We start from the raw sequence: 21,187 nt of genomic DNA, 5'->3' as shown, positions 1-21,187 counted from the left end.
GGATGGATCATAGTGGGTAAGTACCTCGTCAGATGTTATTAGTCTTTTTGTTTCTGCAAATGCCCTTTCACATTTTTCTGACCAACGCCATTCCACTCCTGTCTGCAGTAGCGCATTTAGTGGATACAGCATTGAAGCAAGGTTTGGTAGAAACTTGTGGTAATAGTTGACGAGACCCAGGTACGATCTCAATTGTGACACATTTTCAGGTTTAGGTGCTTTCAGTACTGCTTCAATTTTGTCTTGTGATTTATGTAAGCCGTGCTTGTCAATGACATGTCCACAGTATGAGATTTCTCTTTTGAAAAACTCACATTTCTCTCTCTTTGCCCGTAGACTGTACTCTTTCAGCCTGGTGAGTACTTTGCTCAGGTTCCGGAAGTGATCATCATCATCTTTTCCTGTTATGATAATATCATCCAGGTAGCATTGTGTTCCAGGTATGTCCTGGAGCACCTGGTCCATGGCTCTTTGCCAGATGGCTGGAGCTGAAGCAACACCAAACACAAGTCGATTGTATTGGTAAAGTCCCTTATGGGTGTTGATGGTTAGGAACTTTTTGCTTGGCTCCTCCACTTCCATCTGGAGATAGGCCTGTGACAAGTCGACCTTAGAAAACTTCTCCCCACCAGCCAATGATGAGAAGATGTCTTCGATTCGTGGAAGGGGGTACTGCACTGTGCGCAGCACCGGGTTAATGCTCACCTTGAAGTCCCCACATATACGCACTTCACTTTTTCCTTTCTTCATCACGGGAACAATGGGCGTAGCCCAGTCACTCCAGTCAACTTTTGAGAGAATGCCAGATGCCTCCAAATTCTGCAGTTCGGCGTCTACCATAGGACGTAGTGCATACGGCACTGGGCGCGCTTTGTGGAATCTTGGGTTGGCATCTTTTTCAAGTTCAATTTTGGCCTTTAGGTGTTTAAGTTTACCAATGCCTTTCTCAAACACGTGTGCATTAGCCTCCAACAACTGTGACAGTCTCTGGTCAGGGCTGCGGGTGGAGCTCTTGCGGTTTGTTGAGATATTCAGGGCTTTTATTGCATGCCAATCAAGCTGAATTCTTCTCAGCCATTCACGCCCTAGTAGAGCTGGGCCTGTGGTTTTCAGGACATAGAGCTCTAACTTGTGTGTTTGGTCACCATAGGCCACATCCACTTTAAGTTTCCCTTTGGGTGACACCTTTTCACCTGTGTACGTTTTTAACATCACTGATGTCTTTTTCAGTGGTAAGTGAGAAAACAGCCTGTCATAGTCGGTCTTAGAGATAACTGACAAGGCTGAACCTGTGTCCAGTTCCATTTTAAGTTTCACTCCAGACACTGTTGTCGTGACCCATATTATTTTCCGGTCTTCTTCAGTTATGTTATGCAGCTCTAAACATGACAAGTAATCTTCCTCACTGCTGTGTGTGTTATCTGAATGTTCTGTTACTTTGTGCATTTCATTTGCTTTGGCCTTTAATTTAGGTTTAAAACCTTTGCTCTTTCCAGATTTTTCTTTTTGGGTATTAGTTTGGTCTGTTTTGCATGCTCTTTCTATGTGGCCTTGTTTGTGGCATTTCCTACATGTCTTTTCTTTGAACCAGCAGTCGTTTGCATGGTGAGAGGATTTACCACACCTGTAGCATTTTTGCTTTTTCCCCTTCAAGGACATTTGATGTACTTCGTTTTCTAGGGTTTTCTTCTGTAGCTCTGATGCACCCTTAGCTGCTGTTTCCATTGAGATAGCTAGTTCGAATGCTTTCTTCAAATCTAGCTCTTTTTCTGACAGTAGCCTTTTCTGTGTGCTTGTACAGTGAATGCCACATACCAATCGATCTCTTAAGGCATCGTTAAGCCCATCTTTAAAGTCACAATGCTGCGAGAGTTTGCGCAGTTCGGCCATATACTCAGATATGCTTTCATCCATTGTTTGATTCCGTTTATGAAATCTGAATCTTTCCGCTATCACTAATGGTGCGGGGTTTAAGTGCTTCTGCAACGTCTCAACAATGTCTTTGTATGACTTGCTTGACGGTTTCGCGGGGCTCAGGAGATTACGCAGTAGACCGTAGGTTTTAGCTCCCATTAGACTGAGGAGGACGGAACTTTTTTTGTTATCCTCGATATCATTAGCGTCGCAGTATAACTCCACTCGCTCTATGTATGATTCCCAGTCTTCATTTGAGCTATCAAACTCCTCTACTTTCCCAACGTAAGCCATTTCGGACATGAAATCCAGATCGTATCCATTTATCCTTTCACTGTGTGCTATGCACTGTTACTCACGGATCCTTTGCTAGGTTGCGTTTCGTCTCCTCTTCGTTTCTCCTTCCCTCCGGTTTAACTTTTCATTTCGTGCAGTTGTTTAGGGTCCGGTTTTACTCGTCGCCATTTGTTGTATATTTAATCAACAAAGTAAACATGAATAAATTATTCAACTCGGAGGTAGAATGAACATGACTTTTACTGAGCTTCACTGTAGTCTCAATGTACACATATCACTGCACTGGCAGGTAACCTATATGTAAACTCAATAGCTAGGGGAGTGGTTCCGCTGAAGTAAATAGATCCACTCTATACACTACATAATTTTTAATAAATTTTATAGCCCATTATTTGAACAGCGGATGTAGACACTACAGACGTAGTACTGCGGTTCGAGTAGCGCCCTTCTTCCTCCGAGAAAAGCGGGAACGGCTGTTAACAGACTGGAGAATGGAGCTGCACTGTTAGCTCACCGCTAGCTATATGGATTGGCTAGCAGTTAGCTAACTAAAGTTTTTTTCTGTGTACCGTTAGCCTGAAGATGAACCTTGCTCACTAATATCAAATCTCCTTGTAAGCCCTGCTGCCTTTGTGAGCTAGCTAAAAGTAAGATATCTGACTTTTGCTGGGACACCCTTGGAGACCTTAGCTAGCTAACTAAGCTACATATCTGGAACCCACTCCCTCAGATGTCCGTTATGGAAAAACTGGACGCAGTATCAGCGGCTACCTTACAAGGTAAAATATCATTTAAGTTAAGCATGTGCTGCTGCCCCTTCGTGTAAATTGTGGTGAAAAATGACTGTTTCATATTCAGAGTTGAGCAGGTGTGTAGGTTATATCATATGTTTCTTACTGATTCTTACAGTAAGCTTATTTTTGCATGATTATTGTTTTCCTGTCTCACAATTATTATGAATTAAACACTGATGCATTTATATAGTATAATTTATAGAATGTGTCAAAAATAATTATATTAAGACCACAAAAGAGAAAACATGGGAATTAGGCTTATACATGACCCCTGGACAGTGTAAGCCTTTGTTAGTTGATTTATTATTTTTTTTATCTGTTGACATGCTTTGTGTAGCACTGCAAGTACTAGAAATGTACAAATAATGTTCAGGGAAAGTGAATGATAAGTTAAAAGTATTTGCATATATATATATATATATATATATATATATATATATATATATATATATATATTTTTTTTTTTTTTTTTTTTAGCTGCAAACCTCAGTGAAGCCTTGTTACCAACCCTGTCCCGTGAAGACATACGTGATCTTTTTCCTGGACCTGAACATTTTCTTAGGAGAAAAGCCATATGGAACCTGTTTCACACAGATCAAGAGGTACAGAGTAATTTAAGTCACAAGTCACTCACGTTTGAATGCACATTCACGATCCGCATTCAGTCAGTTTTAACAACTAATTTAAATAAATTTTAATAAATAATCTTCTTTTAATTGATTCATCACTATATACAGATCTATATGTGTGTATATATATACATATATATATATATATATATATATATATATATATATATATATATATATATATGGGTGTGTCTCAAAACCTAGTGAGCTGTGTAAGTAGGCACTGACTACGTAGGCAGCTGCTTAAGTAGCAGCGTTCTATCTGACATCTCTCCTCATAAATCACATTATTGAGACGCTTTAGCTAGAGAGCAACTGCGTCACGGCTTGTTACCGCCCACTGCAGCACGCCACCAGTGTTTTAGCTGGTTGCTAAGTTACCAGCCAGCATCCAAAACAATAGCCCAAGGCTTAAAAATCCGCTAGCATAAATGCTAATGGCTTCAGTATAAAACTGCAAAATGATCAATATGAAAACTGTTGTAGTTAAAATTGCATGTTAAATTTGTGATTACCAGCCAAGTGTTTCAGTTTATGAATTGTAATATTAGCTTAATGTTCTTCAGCAGGGGCAGCAGGCAGCATCCCCCAATCAAGAGAATGGTTCGAATGGCAGAGGGCTGGCCACTGTACAAGTCAACCCTTGTGTTTCAGAAACTCCTCGGTCTCCTGATGTGCAAGAGACTCCGAGAACCTGGCAGCTACCCAACCCTGAGTATGTTGTGTATACTGACAGTGAGCTGGAACATATTAGAAAGCAGTATTTTGAAATGCAGCTTGTTGGCCAAGAAGGTGGATGCACTCTTTCAAAAGAACTTCGCTGCCGATTAGTGAGGAACACGGTGACCAACATGGTGTCCATCATCAGAGCAACTACTACTGAATTTATGTATCCATCCAAAAATGATTTCCAGGCTATGGCAAAGCGGCTTGTGGAGTATTATCCAATGCTTCGTGATAACTCTGTGAACTGCAGACACCCTTGGGTAAGTGTTTGTTCCATTTGTGAACCAACTTTTCATTAATATCACACTGTAAAGTTTCACTGATGAAAAACACAGTACACCATCCATGATAGATCATGAAAACTGAACTTATATTTTTGTAAATATAGTATAATGTATAAATGTCTGCATACTTTCCGGCAGGTAAAATATTTCATATTTTGATTTAGTGCTGGGCAGTACTGTAAAAATATGTGTAATTTAATCTCATTTAATTCTGTTTTCATGAAATCAGCCTCATGCTGGCTAAATTATTTATTAATTGTAGAGTTTTTTTTTACACAATTTGCACTAGTTAGGATCTAGAATACATGGTTTACAAAAATGACCCCATAGTAAAACAAAATGTGCAGTCTAAATATTTAGTTGTAAATTGTGAAATTAAATGAGTGCATTACTTTAATGTCTTTCACATACAGGAATTGCTTTTTAAGCAATTACTGAAAAGACTCCACAACATAAAGACACCAAAAAAGCGTCAGGGACCTACACCACAAAGACAGAGGAAACGAAGACGACTGAATTTGGAGTGTTCAGATGATTCAAGCACATCAGTCTCCGAGTCACCAGGAAGCACGGCATCAACTGTACTCTTAGACAGAACAAGAAGCAGCGCATCATCTTTGGATGGCATGAATTCACCTGCTGGTAAGTGTGATTTATTGTGATTCTTTTATTATAGATTATATTTGTAAAAAACTGACTGCTTTGTTTTTAAACAGAAATTGTTGACCAGAGAGGAGAAGCTACTGAAGATCTAGGAGTCCATTCTGGCACTGAAAGTCAGCAAAGTCAAGCAAGACATTACCATACCCTGCAAGAGATGTATAAAAGGCCGAAACCTAACAAGGAGGCAGTTGCTCAGCTGCTTGACCTTGAGTTTGATGCTCGTAGAGCCTTTATCAACTCTGACACCTTGAGAGACCAGGACAGGCCAGCTAACATACTACAAGCATACCCCTGTTTCAGAGAAGTAGATCATGTAAGCAAATGTATTTATTTCTTGTACGCCCCTAACTAGAACTTGAACATGTGTTAAATCTTTTTGTATGGTTGTGTGTTCTCGTTTATTTGCACCAGGTTATGGACGAACTTCGCCGTATTCTTGACAGATCTAACCCTGACTTTATTTCTGACCTGAAGACCCGCTGGGAGAGCTTTAATAGCAAAGCTCAGTTCTATGGGGTATTTAAAAAGGTTCTGGGACCGCCAACAACACAGGACAAAGGTTAGAAACTAGATCACAAAACACACTCCATGTTATCCCAAAGGTGTTGGATGGAGCTCCATCACTATAGAGAACACAGTTCTACTGCTCCACAGCGCAGTGTTAGGGGGGATTATTGCCCTCTAGTCGAGCTCTGGCTTTGGGCATGATGACCTTAAGGTCATGCTGACCCAGAGCATCAATTCTATTAGCAGTGCTTTTCTAAGGAAATAATACATTATTTGGAACCATGTATGCTCTAATAATCATAGACTAAAAACACATTACTGAAAGATAATTCAAACTACATGCCAGGATGTGTCTTTCTTTACTTTTAGTGAGTACAGCACATGTTAACCAAGCTAACTAACACATACACTATATGTCCAAACATTTCTTCTGAAATTAAGGGTATTAGTAGTGAGTTTGTCTCCCTTTGCTGCAGTAGCAAGCTCTACTCTTCTGGGAAGACTGTACACTAGATGTTGGAACATTGTTGTGAGGATTTGATTGCATTCCACCACATGAGCATTAGTGAGGTCAGGTATTGATGTTGGATAATTTGTTCTGGATCACCACTCCAACTTAATCCCGGGATATTGGATGGAGCTCCATAACTCCAGGGAACACAGTCCCACTGCTCCACAGTCCACAGCCCATACCCCTGTAGTTGATGCTGTACATTTTTCATGGTGACCTTAGGCTCTGTGTGTAGATGTAAAGATGTGTGTGTAGTTGAACTCCAGTGTCATCATTAGATGTTTCTTACACTGAACTATGGACTATGAGCTGGATTCATTGGATAGGGTGTCTACATACTTTTGGACGTAGTTAAGGTGTGAAATGCAGGGCCTAATGAACCCTCTGGACCCCTTGAAAGCCACAAAATCAAATTTTTGGGCGACCATTAAAAGCTCAAAAAAAGCACAGTTGTGCACCGCAATGTTGAGGCACATGCTGGCACATGTGAGGTTATGTTGAAGATTGCTGTATTATGGTATTGCTTTATATAGTCCTCTGCCAAACACCATGGGTTGAAAAAACAGTGTTGGGGTGTGCATGTGCCACAGACACTGGCCCTCATGTGTGATTTTTAATACTGTGTATAGTGGTGTGGTTTTTCACGCTTCAGTACAGCATGTTACTATTTTTTTATTTGTTTTTTTAAGTTGTTTCCTCTTCTGCAGTAACAACAACAAGTTAGTGACTCAAGTGAGAGAAAGCAACACAAGTAATTCACATGAGTGAAATGTTGATGAATTGAACTTTTATTCATTCTGTGCTTTACATAAACATTTTATTTGGCAGCATGTGTATTTTAAAAATGTTAGGTTTAATGTAAGGTTATCTGTGAAAGATATTATTCATTGCAGGAGTCAAAAAAACGGGCTTATCTGGGTTCTACTGCCTGTCGGCCTGGGGCTGCTGCTGCTTCTGACCATCATTATAACCTGCATGTTGAGAAAAAAGTGCAGTAAGTGCTCACTATCTCCTGTTTTATTACAGGCCTTTTCAATATGCTTTTAAAATTTTGCTACTAAAAAAGACAGGATTAAAAACTAACAGCAAATATTAATGTTGTGCTATCTTGTACGTTGTGAATGAACTGTTTTTACATAACTACGCGTAGACAACTAATTCATCAACAATGACTAGTGTTTAGAATGATCTAATTCACCTCATCTCACTCTAACAGATGGAAGTCAAACAGAGAACAGAGGCAGGGTCAGTAACACTGCAGTTCACACAGTCAGTATTGTGGTTATGGTTCTAATTTGCTCTTGTTGGCTAAAGCCACGGTGCAGTAGTTGGTGTTGTGCCTCTCATTCATTAGACGTGTAATGCTGAAAGCTCATTTGTTTTTAGAAAAAAATAATATAATACCTTTTTGGTCATCTGATTTTGAGTTTGTGTAAAATCACATTTGTTTGTGCGTAGTAGGCACCTACAACTGAGAGTGCAGCGATATACAGCACTGTGATTCATAAAAATAAAAAGGTAAGACTTTATTTATTTTTCACACAAAACTGTATATCAGGGGTGTAGACACAGGTAGAAATATATTGATCACCAGCTTTCCACTTAAATGCTGAAATGATATTTATGAAGTTGTATTTTTAAGGATAATGAAATTGGATTTTTTTTTTCTACCCATTTTCAAATTTTGTTTATTGTCACAAAAATTGCAATGGCCTTTGTCATCAAAGGTAGGACATAAATAGTCCATAAACATCTTCTTGCCTGTTAACGAAGTATTTAGCATAAGTTGATTAGGTTTAGGTTGTTCCTCCTCTTTGTACATGTCATCTGTCAAATTTTACTCCAGTTATATCATCTTCAGCGGGTAAAAATAGTCTCTGTGGTGAGTGGATGCATGCCTTATAGTGAAGGTGTTGCAGTGTTGGCTGTGTTCAGGTGAATCAGGCATGATTGTATCTACCAAGTTGGCCGACCCACTTTTTTACTGCTCTACCCAAAAAATTCTCTCTGCCTACACTAAGAGATTAAGTTACTAAATTAATTATATCCACAGCGTTCACCTGCATTGGATCTTGAAAATGATGTGATCTACAACAATATAACCAAGGAAACTGTAAGTACAAAATACACCCATTATTATCAGTAACAGTTCACTGATTTGACCACTTGATAGTTTGAGTTGAGTGAGCATTAGCTGGTTGAAAGAATAAATATAGATATAGTAATATATCATGTGTTTGGTTTATCTGGTGAAAGTGCTCAGGGTGGTAGGAATGCTTCAATATTTCAGATGCTCCAATATTTCTAAACCTTTCCTACTTTCCAGCTCTTTCAGGCAGTTGGAGATGATGGGGTGATCTACAATTCTGTGGTTTTGAAGTAAGAGGTGAGAGAGTCTCAGAGTGAAGGTCAAAATATAACTGGTGTGATGGCCCATAATCGATTGTTATTCAAATGACTGAAAAATATTACCCCAAATGTTGGTGATTGATCAAGCTATGTTTGATGTCCCAAAATCTATCTGAGCAACAGAGACAAGTTCATTTATATAAACACATTTCATATGCAAAGGCAATTCAGCATGCTTTACATAAATGTGTAAAAAAAATAAAAATAAACTAGCGCAATAAATTTGAAGAGAAAACAAAATTCATCTCATTAAGACTAAAGTACCATCAAAATAGACAACATGTTTTAGAGCTAATCATAATCACATGAAAAGAGGCATGTTTTTAATATGGCTATAAAAATCATTACATTTGAGACACATTCAAGATCTTGCAGTTTGTTCTAGTTGTACGCAGCATAATGTAACTTCTGTTAACTCATAGCTCGAGTGCAAAAACCCAGGACATATTTGCCGTTCCAGCACTTTAGGGCCATTTGAAAACAGTGTAAAATTGATTGGTCTGTTTTCCTTCTTCTGATTTCAGGTGTAAGCGAAGGTGTTTCTGGTCAGATCTCTTACAAAGAAGCCACTGCAGTGCAAGTCATTTGACAGTGGAGTTTGTTCTATGTCATTTATGATGAAAATGGTTTCATTCCAAGAATTTAACTTTAAGTTTTTGCTTCCTGCTGATTCACATTGTTTCTACCTACAAATAGTCTTTCAGAAGTACCTGCAGGTGCACTGAATATGAATATATAAACTTAAAGGAAGGGATTGGTGAAAATTCAAATTACGCCAATTTGTCACTTACCTCAGATGTTGTCCATCAACCAAGACAAGTTTTATGCCCAAATGTTGCTTCTTTAATTTAGCGCTGGAGCCACAAGGTTAATATTGCTAACAACCACTAGAAGTCAATAGTCACACAAAACACATAAATACACATAAATACATCCTCTACCTAGGTCTTCATTAAAGTTGTGAATGTCTTACACAGAATGACTTGGGCCCAATCCCATTTCTTATTTTTACCCCTACCCCTTGTTCTCGAATGTAACCTTCCACCTTGAGTTACAAGGGGTAGTGGTTGAAATTCCCCGATGAATTAGAACAACCCTTCAAGTACCTGATACGTCATCAGTTGTCATCAGCGACTTTTATGTGAACAGATGAGACGAGGTTTTCCGGCCATTTCCAATATGTCGCCTCCAGCTGTGGTGATGTCACTTGTGTGGGCTCTAGGCATGTTTTTGTGATTGTCAGATGGTTGTATGCAGTGAAGCAGCTTTAAAACAAATGACTCAGTCCCAAAGTGGTTGCAGTGCAGTGGTTGTGAAGCACAGTCAGTCAATGTAGTTGTTGAAATTAAAAAAAGTAAGGGGGGGTTGGGGGGGTGGTTGGGGGCTGGGGGCTGGGGTTTATAAGAGAAATCGGTAAACAGTCTCACAACAGCATGTTCAGAAAAGTGATGTGCTCTGCACTCTTCCGTTGTTCACAGAATACTGTGTGATTTATTTGCTTCAGAATGCCTGTGCAGAGAGTAATGGGAGGTGCTGAGCGAGCCGTTGTCCCAATTAAAGAGCATTTCTGTCTGTTTTCCAGGTGAGCTGTTGTTTATTTGTGAGCTTTTTACTCAGTTTATGTTGTTTGAAAAGTATTGTGTCGAATTTCAGGGTATATTTGTTATATTGCTGGAGTTTAGAGCTCTTGCTAAGCTGTACTGACTGGGGAAATTCATAGTTAGCTTTGCTGAGTCACCATTTCAGAAGTTTTGAGTGATATTGTGTTACTGGAAGATTGTCTCTTTAGTTCCATGTTCTCTGTAAACAACCTTTAAACTAAGTGTGTGAGTTAATTGCTTCAGAATCTGGAAAGAGTGATAAATGCGAGGTAACGAGCCATTCTCCCTACTGAAGAGCATGTCTGTATGTTTTGCAGATCTCCTCCTGTCTCCTCATTAAAGCGTCAGTATTCAATCATTGGCTGTGTTTACATGCAAAGATTTTTGCCAATCCGATTGAATACACTCGGATTACAGATTCAGACTGAGGGGTTTAAATGCACACTTTACTCAAAAATATGATAAATCTTTGTTTACATGTTCGCTACAAGTAATCGCTTAGCGCGTACAAGTAGCGCTTAGAGTGAACGTTACCATGACAGCGAACATCACGTGATGTCCAGTCGGCGTGAGATCAGTTTCCAGCTGGCTCGTTTGTGTTTTAATGGCTTTAAACTGATGTCAGGTGTTGTTTATTCTCAGTTGTGTAGGTGGTGAGACGAAAGCTCTGTAGACACTATCTGGATTTAAACATGAACAACTTTATTTCAAATTAATAAGATAGTGTTAAAGCCCTGTGAGAGTCCCGAAGGCCGAATGTTGGATCCCCCTCGTCCAAGCTGCCTCTGCTCTTATATGCTGAATGGACGCACATACATAACATGGTTAGAGACACACACACATCCATACATTCCCATATCTGGAAAAGTTTACTCTAACACAAACAGATACCCATAAGGAACTACTGCTCTCATCCCATTGGCATGCTGTTCTATACATTAGCTCCCTCTCTTGAAGGAGGGGGCGAGAGAGGCCCTCAACAGAACACACACGCGTTAACAGAGGAAAAGAGAGCTTAACAGTACGTAAATTAATGTTATGTAACAGTACGTAACATTAATATAACAATATAACAAATACAAGATGAGTGTAAAGACAAATCACAGGCTCAGAAACACGCCCTTCACATGTACTTATAAAGGAGGCGGAGAGGAAGACGTTGTGTTCTGAGGCACATAAGCTGGACGTCCATCCCACCGCCGTGTTTTAAAGCTCAGAGTATAAACCTCGTCTCCTCTGCAGACCAGTTTCAGCTCCGCTATAAACCTTTTGCTATGACGCGCCGCGCATGCGCTGAACCTACTTACACGTTCCATTCGGTTTGGAGTGAAATCGGATTCAACGTTTACATGACTATTATTCTTCTATCTAACAGATTATTTAGAGGTTTACCCACCTCGTTCAATCGGACAGAAATTGTATTCTGAATGGCCTCAATCAGATTAGCCTATTCTGATTTACATTAACGTATTCTATTCTGATTGAGCTATTATATTCCATATTATAATCCATATTATTAATGGATTATCAGGCTGCATGTAAATGTGACTATTGTAAGGCCTTGTTCCTTGAGCCCGCAACAGTTGCAGCACTTTTTGCAGCAATTTTAGATTTTAGAAAACGCTGCTCATTCTCTGCTCGGAACCGGAAGAGCTGTCTGGTTTCCTGTGGAGAACCTGGAAAGACAGAACATAGGTATGTTATTGTAACAGTGTTAAGATCTCAAACAGAGGTGGACGAAGTACACAAATCATGTACTTGAGTTAAAGTAGAGATACCCAAGGTAAAATATTAGAGTAGAAGTCCTTACTCTAGACCTCAACTTGAGTGAAAGTACAAAAGTATTTGGCTTCAAATGTACTTAAGTACTTAAGTATGTACTGTTATCATTTTTACAACAAGACTCGCTTCATGAACTCATTTTAGGTGAAAATCCTCCAGTGTCTCTCTTGGTAATTCAGTCTTTTAATAGAATGTCATTAATTAGTGACGCTGACGTCTATTAAAATGATCATAAGCACAAAACACTGAAGGTAAACAGTTCCAATCAGGGAGAACCGAGTGGCTCTGAAATCACTTTTACACACAAGCAAAGTTTCAGTTTAAGATTACTTTGTGAATTAGTTACAAGTTGAATAAAAACTGGCTTTAAACTCAGGATCACAAATAAGTTTTCCTTTGCTATATTGATCTGTAGGTCTCTGCTCATAAACATGAACTAACCCAAACTAATTTACTATAAAATGAAAGTGTTTGTATTGATTCAGAAAAAAAGAAACATGCCAGTCACGACTGCATATGTGTACATATTTCTGTACTGTGGTCTATTTACAGGTAAGGTTAGTTCCATCATTGGTGCTCTTGCTTTGCACTTCTTTTGTTTTGACATGTTACATTTTTATACACAGAAAAAACAAAAGGAACGACAGATTTCTGTAGTGGAGTAAAAAGTGAGATATTTGACTTTGAAATGTAGTGGAGTGAAAGTAAAAAGTCACCCAAAATGGAAATACTTAAGTAAAGTACAGATACAGAAAAAAAACTACTTAAGTATAGTAACTAATTACATTCACTCCTTTACTGTCCACCACTGATATCAAATAAACCAAGATGCTTCACCCTACCCCTCCATCTCAAAACAATCAGGACAACCGTACCCCTAGATGTGAACGTGTAAAAAAAATAATAAAAAGGGGTAGGGATAAGTGTTAGGGGCAAGGGGTGAAATGGGATTGGAACTTACTGTGAGCTCCAAAAATGCAAAAATCTCCTTCTGTAGCTAAATGCTGTAGGCATGCACTTTACAGGTGTGCTGAATTTTGAATGCCCTACAAAATCCAGCTCCTCTTTGCATGCATGCACACCACACACTACATTTGTGATTCTGTTTCAGTTGTTTAACATAATCTTCAGGTCAAAACCTCAAGATTGACACTCGTGAATAAAAACTAACTGTTGACTTTGTGTTTGTTAGCAATGTTAGACTCATAGATCCAGTGCTAAACTAAAGAAGCAAGATTTAGGCACCAAACATGTCTTGACTCATTTACTGGTGTCAGTGGAACATTTGCTGTCACAAATGTTTTGTTGAGATATTTGTTGTGACATTACATGTTTATAGTGTATATATGATTGGGCATTTGTGGGCTGGAGGTTAGGGAACTGGCCCTGTGACCGGAAGGTTGCCGGTTCATTCCCCAGCGCCAACAGTACATGACTGAGTTTAAGTTATTATTCCTGGGCTGAAGGTTAGGGATCCAGCCTTGTGACTGGAAGGTGGTTGGTTCGATCCCCTAAACCGACAGTATGTGATCGAAGTGCCGTTGAGTAAGGCACCTGACCCCCAGCTGCTCCCTGGGTGCCGTGGATGTGGCTGCCCACCGCTCCGGGCAAGTGTGCTCACTGACCCCTAGTGTGTGTGTGCTAACTAGTGTGTGTGTGGTGTTTCACTTCCCCTGTTATGGGACTAATAAGTATTACTTAACTTTAACTTAACTTCCTCAGTGGCCTAAGAAGCATTGAAAAAGCTATTCTTATTGATTAAAATATAACTTTTCATTTTACATGTAAAAATTAAATATGAACATTAAATAATTACAATTTCCCTTTAGTTTGTAGATTTTTAATTCTAGATTTTAATGTCTACAAGGAAAGAATATTAGATTTTTTTATCTCTGTATGTATTTTTCATTTTCATGTTTTCATTTTCATTTATTTTTCACGTTTGCATTGAACATCTAATGTGAATTAAAATGATGTGAAATTTCTAAATGTAGATTAAAAGTCAAAACAACTTAAAAACGATTTTTCATGTTGACTGAGGAAACATTTTTACAGGGAATGAGCTCAATAGTCACCAGTCCTTCTGTCACTTATACTGAAGTAGTTGATAATCAGTTTGTGCATCTCATGATGGTTTTACTAGGGAATATGCATTTCTAACCACAAGGGGTTTCCACATACACATGGTCAGCTGTAGTTCTACATCTTATCTATAAATTTTACCTATTTAAACACACACGCACACACACACGCACACACACACGCACACACACACACACACACACACACACATACATTCTTACACACAAAACTGCACACTTGAGGAATGAGTCCCCTGTAACAGACTAATCTTTATTATAGCTTCACATTAGTAAATCACTTCCATTTTACATACATTCATTTTTGAAAACAAGATTTGCTTACAGTTTTATAAATACAGTGCTAATGAAGTTTACAGTTTTCCAAAAAGAATCATGAAAAAGTGTGAGGATCATAGTTCTACGTTTGGCTTCATGGCACTAATGCAGTAGGTCACTGGAAAGGTGATGTAACACAGTGACAAATATGCTCCTGTTCAAACTTCAAATTTGTAAAAATGATATAAACACAAAAAAGCCATGAATTTCACAATGTAAAACATCAAATACTGTGTTTGTGTGTTCTGTTCATTTAATGCAGTACAACAGAATTTACTAATCACTGCTTTATGCTTATACTGGCATTTCACACACCGTCTCAACTTGTTCTGGGATTGGGCTCCAGGATCTCAGCGTATGTGGAATCATTCAGTTGTGTGAAAGACAGAACTGCTGTGACTCTCTGAAACAAAACAAAGCAGGAATAAATCACCACCTGTATAAATTCACAAACTGAGGTTTCAGACTGTCAGTTTATGTCTTGTGGTGATGATGACAGATTCTATAATGTGTTATCACTGCGTCACTGGGGGGCTCAGACAGCAAGAGGCAGCTAAGACATGGAGTGAGAAAATGGTGGGAAAAGCCAAAAAAGCAGACGCTAAAATAGCCTGCTGTCTGCTAGTGGCCAGCAACACAGACTGAACCCTCTCAAATAGTTAATATATCAGTGACACTTCAATTACTGTATCATAATGTGTGTAAATGATTATAAGATTCAGTCTACCTGCAGGGAGTAAACTGGGCCCGTCAGCAACAGCAATAAATTAAGGGGTTTGCTCCAAACAGCATAGATCACTTTCAAGAATTTTTTTTTGCTCATGGTATGTTGTGCCTCACCTTGTATTTCGTGGTAATCAATGTACCTTTTTCAAAATACAGTATTGTGATCATTTTACTGAACCATAATAAAGATTAGGTAAATATTGTGATTACATTTTTATGACAGCACAAGTCTGCTTTGTCCGGATGTGCAATTTTCCGGCTCTATGAGCTGACAAGGACGTCCAAATGCACCACAAGTACTCACCAATCCTGACCTCTTTCATTCTCTTCAGTATTTTTACTGTGATTTTCTACTCACTTGGGTTTCTCAGTGGCAGAACATGTAATTTCCTCTGTAGAGAAAAGAATCAAGAATTTAAAACTTACAGTTTTAACACAGTCAGAATGTAACTGAACAATCTCTCTATATATATCATTGCTTGATACTTAGTTTAAGGATATTCGTCTCAGTAAACTCATCACATAAAGGTCTAGCAAAAATACCCTAAATATGCTGATTTATATAGTAGCACTAATTCTTGCTATAACTGTAAATGTTGGGTGTGTTTTTCCTGCTTTATTTAAAGTAACAAATGTTGACATTTTTATTCTGAAAGCTGTCAGTCACATAATGTTTATTATTATCATTATTATTATTATTATTACACACACACACACACACACACACACACAGCTGGCAGGATACATCCAAGAATAATGAAAATTTCTTTCTGAAGTTGATTGTACCTGAAGCATCATCACTGATGGTTTTCTCTCTGCCAGAAGCTGCAGTCACAGCTGTTACCAACATAACAAACACAAAAACAAATTAAATGTTAGTATATAAACTATATATATATAGTTTTTATAATACAATAATTGCGTGATAATTAAAAGAAAATAAACTATTCAAAAACTAAACATATTTATCCACCATTTCTGCTCTTACCTCTACATCTCTCCTAAAAATGAAATGTCTGTCAGTGAATTAGGATGTAACATTAAACTCTGCCCCCCAAATATTTAATGTAAGTTGACAGGTGGTATGAGGACAGCGTCCAAGCCCCAATGAGACGTGCGTGAGTGACTGTACCTGGAGTGTTTACACTTTCCTGGGTTTCCTGACTGCTTAAACTTGTAGTCACAGCTGTTGGTAACATAAGAGAAGAAGAAACAAAGTGGTGTGAGTGGAACAACATTACAGCTTGATGATCAGCAGGTATAAACAGTATTTCTGATACATGTGATCTTACTTGAAGGTCTTTCAGTGACAGTGAGGTGAACAGGAACCCCCACATCTCCTGCACTGAACCAGTACCAGCCAGCATCACTCTTCTGCAGACCCCTCATCTCCACACTGACAGATCCTTTTTCATCATCACTGACCAGCACTGCTGAATTCTGGGATGTGGTAATCTTCCCCACTGTGAAGCAGCTCCAGTCTTTAAATCTGCACCACTTCTTCTGTTTATTCTGATATTCAGCTCTATAGAGACACTGGACACTGACGCTGCCCCCTTCCTGACCACTCACACTGCTGTTTATCACTGACACAGCAGGATCTGAATAAAGAGGCAGAGAATGAGTGGTGTAAACATTTTCTTCATCACAAGCGATGTTACAGTGAACCTCACACAGAGAGACGTCTTACCTGAACTGACCGTCAGGTACACATAATCACCGTCATCTGATCCGCCACTAATTTCCACATGACACCAATAATATCCAGAGTCAGAGTCTTGGAGGCTCTTCAGTTCCACAGTAAACATATTCTGGGTTGGATGATCAGTGACTGATGTTCTTCCACTTGGGTTTGTATAGGCTACTATTGTACAGAAGGACCAGTAATACCCCCTACACCAGTATTTACGGTGTGATTTGTATTTCTCATCATAAACACATGGAATAGTGAGAGATTCTCTGCGTCTTACAGCTAAATTTTTCAGTGTCTTCAGGCTCACAGAATCTGCAGAACAGAAGCCAAAATAATTCAACATTACTATAGAACTAATTTAGAGGAAAGAAAAGAGGGAAAAGAAAAAGGTTTATGTGACACAACTACAGATGGGAGGAGCCACACTGCACACTGAATTGGGCTGAGAGTTTTTTCCATTGCATACATGACAAAATGGACTGGATTGGGCTTCTAGCTGATTATATTGCAAAATAATAATTAAAGAACTCAGGAGTGAGTAAAAGTGCATGTTTCTATGAGAGACTCCAGAGACAAATACGCTTCCTGCCTCTGAGTGAAGCAGCTCCACTTCAGAGGTCTTCCTGTTTTGTTTGGTTTTGTTCTTTTCTATTTTTTCCCCTCTGACTCTTACTGTTATTGACTGTGTAATAATGCAGATAGATACATACATACATACATATTGTAGGGTAGGGTTAGCCTAACCCTTTCTTTATATATATATATATATATATATATATATATATATACACTGCTAAAAAAAATAAAGGGAACACTTAAACAACACAATATAACTCCAAGTAAGTCAAACTTCAGTGAAATCAAACTGTCCACTTAGGAAGCAACACTGATTGACAATCAATTTCACAGCTGTTGTGCAAATGGAACAGACAACAGGTGGAAATTATTGGCAATTAACAAGACACACTCAATAAAGGAGTGGTTCTGCAGGTGGGAACCACAGACCACTTCTCAGTACCTTTACGCTTTCTGGCTGATGTTTTGGTCACTTTTGAATGTTGGTGGTGCTTTCACACTCGTGGTAGCATGAGACGGACTCTACAACCCACACAAGTGGCTCAGGTAGTGCAGCTCATCCAGGATGGCACATCAATGCGAGCTGTGGCAAGAAGGTTTGCTGTGTCTGTCAGCGTAGCATCCAGAGGCTGGAGGCGCTACCAGGAGATAGGCCAGTACACCAGGAGACATGGAGGAGGCCGTAGGAGGGCAACAACCCAGCAGCAGGACCGCTACCTCCGCCTTTGTGCAAGGAGGAACAGGAGGAGCACTGCCAGAGCCCTGCAAAATGACCTCCAGCAAGCCACAAATGTGCATGTGTCTGCACAAACGGTTAGAAATCGAATCCATGAGGATGGTATGAGGGCCCGACGTCCACAGATGGGGGTTGTGCTCACAGCCAAACACCGTGCAGGACGCTTGGCATTTGCCAGAGAACACCAGGATTGGCAAATTCACCACTGGCGCCCTGTGCTCTTCACAGATGAAAGCAGGTTCACATTGAGGTCATGTGACAGATGTGCCAGAGTCTGGAGAAAATGTTTGCCAACACTTTGTCAACTGTTATTCTTTAGGAAAACTACATCATATCCAACACTGTTACAAATGAATACACAGTATTTTGGAATTAAACCTTTTGCAGTTAGTGATTGTTATCGATTTCTCTGCATAATTTGTTGGCCCTTCTAAACCCTGATCATTATTGATCAGGAACTCTACAAGGCCACCACAGAAGTATTATTTGTCAGCCCAGCAATAACACCGCATACCCTTGCTTCTGTGTGTGATCCACTACACACACCCTGACATATTACTACTATGTGAGTGCCGCTGCAGTGCTAAAAAGTGATCCACCATCAAAATAATACCTGCTAAGTGGTGGTCCTGAATATTGATGGACATAAGGGGGGTTAAAAATTACGCAGAGAAACAGATAAATGACAGTCTATTTTTTGTGAAATGACCCTATATGGTAAATGGACCTGATAAATAGACATTAAGTACAGATGCAAGATAGTTGTACCTAATAAAGTGAAAAGTGTATTTTAATTTCTTATACTAAAGAACCCTTGTAGAACACTTTCAACTGTGTAGGACTGGTATAATTTGCCTTCTGTTCTGCAGATTCTGACAGCATGGAGACACTGAAGAATTTAGCTGTAAGACGGGGAGGATCTCTCACTATTCCATGTTTTTATGATGAGAAATACAAATCAAACCGTAAATACTGGTGTAGGGGGTATCACTGGTCCTCCTGTAAAATAGTAGCCTCTACAAACACAAGTGGAGGAACATCAGTTACTGATCATCCAACCCAGAATATGTTTACTGTTGAACTGAAGAGCCTCCAAGACTCTGACTCTGGATATTATTGGTGTGCTGTGGAAATTGGTGGGAGAGGGACCCCTGATGACAAGGATTATTTATACCTGACAGTCAGTGCAGGTAAGAAGTCTCTCTGTGTGAGGCTGAATGTTCACTGTAACCAGGGTTGGGATAGCTACTGAAAAATGAGTAGTTAGCTACTTTGTAGCTAGCTACAATTTAGCTACTTTTCCAGAAAGAGTAGTGGCTACTTTTTAGCTACTTTCAAAGTGTAATTGTCAGAACGTTTGTGAATCTCCACCTGACACACCAAAAAATCCCAACTGACAGTGTGAACAAGACACTGCATTTAATCCTGGGCCAGAAAGAAACACACAACTGAAAAGCTGCAAATATACAAGAAGATCACCAAAAACTGTAACCAACAATCAAACTTACACACCCAAAGGTGCGATATCCAACAAAAATTTAGATTAAATGCAAAGTCAATCATTCCAGGTTTTTCCTAACAAAAATCAACAAAAATAACTGAATACAGACCCGAGATTTTTGTGCAAAACACTGTCAACTGTTGAAATTAAACTGCTCCAATGTAAACATTTCAGCAAGATGCACCGATCAGACATAACATTATGACCACCCCCTTGTTTCTACGCTCATTGTCCATTTTTTCAGCTCCACTTACTATATAGGTGCACTTTGTAGTTCTACCGTTCCACGGTAGAATTCGAATGAGAAGCTGGAGCATGAGAAGCGACTTCAACCTCATGAAAAGTCAAACATTGAGAGATATTTTACAAGAAATTCGCAGAGAAGTTTCCCGAGATGCAGCCAAAACAGACAATGTCGTGCCTCCCAAGGTGGTTTGATTTTTGTTGAAAGGACAAAACGGCTCTTCTTAACATTTCAGTTTCGACCCCTGAGCTAAGCCTACTACTAAGGGGTGATCAGCTTGATCATGCTTGAGCTGTCCGGCTCAGTTAGGATTGCACAGTCGCCACCAGCCCAGTGAACAACCACGTTTCGTTGGTCTTTTTTCCCGGACTGTCTGAAGCTAAATTATAGGGAAAAATTTCGCTATAGCTACACAAAAATTTGTAGGCGCTACAGATACTAGCTACATTTCATAAAATTGTAGCAGCTACAGCTACTAGCTATTAATATTTGTAGTTAGCTACAAAAAGTAGCACACTACTTAGCTACTCCCCCATCCCTGATTACAACTTAAAGCTTATAAAGTGTAATTTATGATGAAGAATGTATTTACACCACTCATTCTCTGCCTCTTTATTCAGATCCTGCTGTGTCAGTGATAAACAGCAGAGTGAGTGGTCAGGAAGGGGGCAGTGTCAGTGTCCAGTGTCTCTATAGAGCTGAATATCAGAATAAACAGAAGAAGTGGTGCAGATTTAAAGACTGGACATGCTTCACAGTGGGGAAGACTACCACATCCCAGAATTCAGCAGGGCTGGTCAGTGATGATGAAAAAGGATCCTTCAGGGTGGAGATGAGTGGTCTGCAGAAGAATGATGCTGGCTGGTACTGGTTCAGTGCAGGAGATGTGGGGGTTACTGTTCACCTCACTGTCACTGAAAGACCTTCAAGTAAGATCACATGTATCAGAAATACTGTTCATACCTGCTGATCATCAAGCTGTAATGTTCTACTCACACCACTTTATATCTCATTTTCCACAGCAACAACAGCTGTGACTACAGTTTCTGCCACTGAGAAAACCAGCATCAGTGAAACCACTTCAGGTCTGATCACAAATAGAGCCAAAAATTCATCACATCAAGAAAGAGAAAGAATGAATATGTTCATTTTTTCCTTCTAGGTTCTACAACTGTAA

The 21,187-nt window shown here is 39.3% G+C and overlaps 1 protein-coding gene and 1 long non-coding RNA gene across 4 annotated transcripts in view; one reads left to right on the top strand and one right to left on the bottom strand.

Moving 5' to 3' along the window:
- The window catches only part of LOC108416589 (polymeric immunoglobulin receptor-like), a 900,619-nt gene that overhangs the window by 254,173 nt on the left and 625,259 nt on the right, over positions 1-21,187 (bottom strand). For 2 of the 3 annotated variants that reach the window (XM_037531125.1, XM_037531124.1), the window contains 3 exons: positions 16,951-17,265; positions 16,553-16,861; positions 16,393-16,446 (listed from right to left, as the gene is read on the bottom strand). In XM_037531125.1, coding sequence (XP_037387022.1) covers positions 16,393-16,446; positions 16,553-16,861; positions 16,951-17,265 — 678 coding nt within the window. Of the gene's footprint in view, positions 1-15,618; positions 15,653-16,046; positions 16,098-16,392; positions 16,447-16,552; positions 16,862-16,950; positions 17,266-21,187 lie in introns of all 3 variants that reach the window. The other variant, XM_037531126.1, reaches the window with a different exon arrangement.
- On the top strand, positions 8,409-9,500 carry LOC119261614. The gene is made up of 3 exons (XR_005129121.1): positions 8,409-8,438; positions 8,652-8,711; positions 9,259-9,500. It is a non-coding gene; the product is annotated as an uncharacterized LOC119261614 (long non-coding RNA).

Source organism: Pygocentrus nattereri, chromosome 19 (genome assembly GCF_015220715.1).
Source record: "Pygocentrus nattereri isolate fPygNat1 chromosome 19, fPygNat1.pri, whole genome shotgun sequence".
Classification (NCBI taxonomy): domain Eukaryota; kingdom Metazoa; phylum Chordata; class Actinopteri; order Characiformes; family Serrasalmidae; genus Pygocentrus; species Pygocentrus nattereri.
This window is presented reverse-complemented; position numbering and strand designations above follow the sequence as displayed.